The sequence below is a fragment of the Branchiostoma belcheri genome, unplaced genomic scaffold, assembly GCF_001625305.1.
Source record: "Branchiostoma belcheri isolate BF01 breed outbred unplaced genomic scaffold, Haploidv18h27 scaffold3, whole genome shotgun sequence".
Classification (NCBI taxonomy): domain Eukaryota; kingdom Metazoa; phylum Chordata; class Leptocardii; order Amphioxiformes; family Branchiostomatidae; genus Branchiostoma; species Branchiostoma belcheri.
In genome coordinates, this window is record NW_017803909.1 from 5511140 (window position 1) to 5516856 (window position 5717).

At 47.7% G+C, this 5717-nt stretch overlaps 1 protein-coding gene across 1 annotated transcript; it reads left to right on the forward strand.

The window, feature by feature from the left end:
• Window positions 1-1878: 1878 nt before the first annotated feature.
• LOC109473456 lies at window positions 1879-4832 on the forward strand. The gene is made up of 3 exons (XM_019773319.1): window positions 1879-2199; window positions 2728-2961; window positions 3784-4832. Exons 2-3 carry the CDS (start codon window positions 2737-2739, stop codon window positions 4699-4701), a joined length of 1143 nt encoding a protein of 380 aa, XP_019628878.1. The 5' UTR covers window positions 1879-2199; window positions 2728-2736; the 3' UTR covers window positions 4702-4832.
• The last annotated feature ends 885 nt before the right edge of the window (window positions 4833-5717 follow it).

A 5717-nucleotide genomic window follows, 5' to 3' on the forward strand; every position in this document is an offset into this window, starting at 1 on the left:
TTTTGCTGAGCGCGGCCGCTGGTATATACCTGCCGCCGACCTAAGATCTAATATAATTTGGCTTTTCCGTAACAGGACTCCTATCCTAGAAATTACGCTTGGTGGTGCTTTGCCCCCCTCCAAAAAGCCTTTACCAGACTTAGAAGCGGCTGGAAAGAGTAGAAATTGGCAACATAGACGGATACTAGTAACATGCTAGTTGGCCCGCTGAATACTTTTCAGAATCCGCAAACTGTTCACCTTTTATAAATGGCAGATCAAGTCCTCTGGCATGTCTCAATATGGCCAACTTCTACTCTTTCCATCCGCTTCTGAAGCCTTGTAGAGGCTAGCACGTGGTATCTTAAATCTGGCCTGATTTCTACCCGTCTCGTTTATTTTTCCTGTACAGATGTGACGGCGGCAGTGTGGCTTCCTTCAGGGCTTCATCATAGGACAGGTATAGCAGCCATCCGCCAAGTCATCACTGCGCCTGCGCAATCTGACGTCACGGGACCACCGTCATGTGCCATGTTTACACATATAGGAATGGATTTTGAACTTCTATGTTTTTCCTTTCTATGTATCCACGTTAGCAGATTATTTCGTTGTAATATATTAATATGAAAACTGACACATTCCACAAGTGTTGAAACATTTCTACCTCATTATATTGTTAGGAGTGAGAAACAAATAACACAGTTATTGAACAGTGTAATAGTACGGGTATTTTGGTCTTTGTTAATAGTAGCTTTGTAGCAATATAATCGGTACCGATAGTTATACTTGCTTGCGAAGATGAACATTTGTATCTTTTTACCATTTGCCATTAAAATGTGCAGTTTTTGTTAAAAAAAAACTATGGCAACGTGTACATTTTTCTCACATTTATGTAATGAATATTATGAATATGTTATGAATGGTATGAATATCAATACCTGTAACTGAATTTGTCCGTCGTTTTGCCGACACCTACCCACAAACCAAATAATAATAATAAATTCGAGTTGTGCTATCTATAGCCTGACTAAAACCGCGCCTCTACCAGACTTTTAAGTCGCTGGAAAGAGTAGAAATTGGCCAAATAGACAGATAACACGCCAGGGGGTGGTCCGCTAAAGGACTGAGTTTCCTGCTGGTATACTATCTCCCTATTTGACCAATTTCTACTCTTTCCAGCCGCTCCTGAAGCCTGTTAGAGGCTAGGCCGCCCCACAAACCGGTTTTGGGGAGGGCACCGGTGCCAGTTAGCCCCTTTCAGCGACAGATTGTGTAACACAGGCTGTGCTATATACAAACACACACACACACACACACACACACACACACACACACACACACACACACACACACACACACACAAACGGCACTGAAAACATACTTCTGGTCACAATCCGTTCAAGAAAAATTGAATTTGATGTTGTTGCTATTTCCATGTTACTGGTGGTGGCTAGTTTGTACTTGTTGCAACCTTGCACAGAAAGGCAACGCTCAACTTCAATACTCTACAAGCAGAGGTTGTGGGGGAATGATCGTTACCTTTTTATATATGGCCGTTTTTTTGTCCTGACCCCCACCCGTCGGTGGCTGCCGACCTTCTCTGGCTAATGGATACTGCCTGGCCAATTTGATACTGTCTTTTTGCCACCGATAGGGATCTGCTTGGAGATTAAACTTCAACGGAAGTATATATGTGTGATAGGTCAAACCTTGCCAAAAGAACAAGAGTCCAACCCTCCTCAAACAAAGAAAGACGAAGGTGCCTGGTGCGTAACCACAAGACGTGTTCACATGACATAAATATAGTAATCACTAGGTGCGGGGTGGTACATAATCGATATAAGATCAGTCCAACATATCGCCTTCTCTAACAAAGACAGACGAAGGAGCCAGGCGCGTGCTTGTACCCATAGCACCAATACACAAGATATGTGATTATAGCTTTGTTCACGTGACAAAAATATAGTCATCACTAGGTACGAGGTGGTACGGGTAGTACCCATGTGATTAGTATAATATCAAAGATCAGTTCAAAATATCATAATGCAAATACAGCATTCCTCAAGTCAGCGCAATCTTGAAGGGCGTGACGCTTTGGCCCCGAAGAGGTCGAGCCCCAGCTCGTTATATAAAGGCCCTGGAAGAAAACACATCCTAGAGTACAGATACAGCCGTGAGACACGAATCCTAGCCCCCAAGACAAATCTGGAACTGTAAAAGGTACGTCAGATTTCAATTCTTACTTTGGTCTGGGTGCCCATCCTATGTGTCCTATTTATGTACCGAGGCATCACTGGCACCCATTCTAAATTACTTCTAAATACTAACTGTTATTACATTTATTGTCCTTTCATAGTAATGTACAAATGTGTCTCTATTTCATACTATGGCGGTGAAGATGGATTTCGAAGTTGTGCCGGATGGTTCAAACTGATCAGGTCGACTTTCTGCCGGCTAGCAGATTTTAATAATACATTGCTCTTCGCGTTAGCTAGATTGAGCGAATTACACTCCTCTAAAACTATTAAAGCCAGTCGGGAATTTTCTGTCCTTCGATTAAAACGCCTAAGCAGACGAAGTCTTGACGAGAATTTTGGTATTTTCTGTGAAGGAATTCCTTGGTGCGTGAATAGAGAAACCTATTAGAAGTCTCTCATGACAGAATCTGATCACACTATTGATCAGTAGAATTGCCAGTTCCACCAGATCACAATCTGTACTTAAACATATATACCCTGTCCATTTCAGGAACAGAAGATGCGGACCCTCCTCCTCCTGTGCGCCCTGGCGGCGGCCACCCTGGCCCTGACGCCCGAAGAGATGCTGGAGTTCAAGGCTCGGGACGTGACTGAGCAGAACACCGGCCTGAAGGGGACCGTTACCGTCACCGAGGCCGGAGACGTCATCACCATCGTCAGCAACGGCATTCCCGACCACGCCACGGCCATCTACCCCAACCAACACAACCCTAACCGCATCGAGGTAAGGAAGTGTCAATTATTCTTCAGTTTTCACTGTGTGTGTGTGTGCGCGCGCGCATGTGTGTGTTTGTGTGTGTGTGTGTGTGTGTGAGAGAGAGAGAGTGCGCGTGTGTGTGTGTGCGTGCGTGCGTGTGTGTGTGAGAGAGAGCGTGCGTGTGTGTGTGTGTGTGTGTGTGTGCGTGCGTGCGCGTGTGTGTGAGAGAGAGAGTGCATGCGTGTGCGTGCACTCGTGAGTGCGTGTGTTTCTGTGCGTGCGTGTGTGCGCGCGTGCGGTGTGCCTTCTATCAGATATAAGAAGATACCTTATGCTACACATACATATATATATGTATGTCAGAAAAAATGCAACATGAAGTAATGTAAGACGCGTCGAATTTCTTTCCTAATGAGGAATCTTACTACTGTGTAAACACCTGTTGCATATGCTTTGCCTGGTTTCGGCAAACACGGGTGCTTACAGCACACACACACAGAGTAAATAACATTATCAAAATAAGTGCTTCACCAGGGGAGAAGGGCAGGTCGCAATCTTAGGGGCAAAGTCTTTCACTGTGTATTGAACTGTGTCGAAAAATGGCTAAAGCTATAGGCAAACGGTAAAACAACGTATAGACATCGCGTGGTCTTAGTGTCCTTATCATTTTTTATTGAGAAGTGGGTGGTTTCAAGACTTTCCTTCGCAAAATGGGTGTGAAACAGTCTAGAGGCTAAGGACGAAGCGTGGAGTAGTCCAAATTAACTCAAAAACAAAAAAAAAAGTAGATTTTGATCTGTTCAAAATGTATCTGGGCCAAATTAACATCGCTATTTCCTTTTTTTTCAGGCACAAAATTACCGGTTCACCATCCCGAAGAACCCCCAGGTGGCGAGCCAGACGTCCTGCCTGCCGATGGGTCCGGTGGGCGTCGCCATCAACGGCGTTCCCATCTTCAACCCCTTCACCATCGAGTGCCTCGACGCCAAGGAGAACGAGGTCTTCGACGAGTGCGACGGCCACCCTGCGCCAGGCGGGCAGTACCACTACCACATCCACCCCGACTGCGTCTTCGACGGCACTAGCTCGCACTCCCAGATTGTCGGTGTCGCCGCCGACGGTTTCGCGATCTACGGCCCCGTGGACGACGACGGGACCGTGCTGACCAACGCCGACCTGGACGAGTGCCACGGCCGCATGAAGAACGGGGTGTACCGGTACCACGTCACCAACGAGTATCCCTACTTCATGGCGTGCTTCAAGGGCGCCGTCAGGTCCGATAGCGGCATCAACACCGACATGTGCCAGTGCCCGATGGACGGCGTCAGCACCGGATCCAACACCGACGGCACCGGCACCTTCACGGGAGGCATCTTCGACCAACCCTTCGGCCAGCACCACCACCCACCCCCCAGGAACGCCATCCCCGACAACCACCTCTCCTACCAGGACTTCCTGCAGTGGCAGCAGCACCAGCAGCAGCTGCAGGCTTCCCAGCAGACCGTACAGCAGCCGCTGCAGGACGCCGCCGCGACCCAGCCGCTGACGCTGTTCCAGATCTGGCAGCAGCACCAGCCCAGCTGCGAGCAGTGGCAGCAGCAGCAGTGGCACCAGTTCGAGCGGGTGTTCCTGCAGTTCCAGCAGCAGCAGCAGGCGCTTCACCACCAGGCGGCGGCAGGTGGAGATGCAGCACCTGATCAGCAGCTGCAGCAGGCTGCGCAGACCAAGAAGCAGCCGTTCCGACCCCGCGCACCTGTCTCTGTGTAAAAGTACCAACGTTGCACCTGTTTGAGGGACAGATAATTCACGAGCTTGAAATCCCCAGACTCCCCTGGTCACTGAAGTTGGATGATGAAAATTAACCAAACTGAATGACACAGCATTAATAAACAACAAATAAAGAGAGTTTAATTGTCATTGTTACTTTTCTCCATGCGTCTTTATCTTGCAAAAGATCTATATATAGGTAGTCAGGTGTAAATCACCGCTGGTCTTTCATTCACATCACCAAAGCCAAAACTTGACTGATTGTTTGCTGGCGATTGTAGATTAGGCCACCCCGACTTGATTTTATGGATGACATCCTCTGAAGACGCCCAAACTAGTGCGCGCGAGCGAATAAAAAAAAATTCCGGCCAAAAATAAAAATGCTACTAAACCACAGGAATACAAAGCTGGTATTGTGAATTTGCGGTAGTACATAGCGACGTATACTACAAGCCGCACATTCCAGCTTTTTGCGGAATTTATGAATCAGCACTGCACGCATGTACTGAGGTCTTGAGTCGTGGAGCTTCGGCAGCCTGGGTGCCATCTTCCACATTTATCGCCGGCTCCGTATTGTCGCTAGCTACCCAGAGCCTCCAAGGACGTGATCTTACCCTCGAAGGACGTGAGAGTACAGTACCGTATGCCTGAGAAAAGTCGAGGTCGATTATATATATATCTTCGCGTCAATTCGGCTGGATAATACGTGCCACTCCTGAATAATAAGGCTGGAAGCTGATTTATAAAATACATGGAGCTATATGGATTGTAACAGCAGCAAATGGCGCTGGGTTGATCAACACTAGAATTGTGACCTCTTGCTGGATCATAAACTCGAGCAACGACTACAGACGCGTATAGATTCATATAGTCGCGGTTAAATTTTCGACAAGAAGTAAGGAGCGTGTGGAGTGTGCGTGTACTGGTATCTCTCTCTCCCCCCTCTCTCCGTCCCTCATTCTCTCCCTCTCTCCCTCCTCTCTCCCTCTCATTCTCTCCCTCCCTCTCTCCCCCCC

Coding starts and splice junctions, on each gene's coding strand:
- LOC109473456 (XM_019773319.1), top strand. CDS start 2,737: ATGCGGACCCTCCTCCTCCTGTGCGCCCTGGCGGCGGCCACCCTGGCC. Junction 2,962..3,783: donor ACAACCCTAACCGCATCGAG/GTAAGGAAGTGT, acceptor CTTTTTTTTCAG/GCACAAAATTACCGGTTCAC.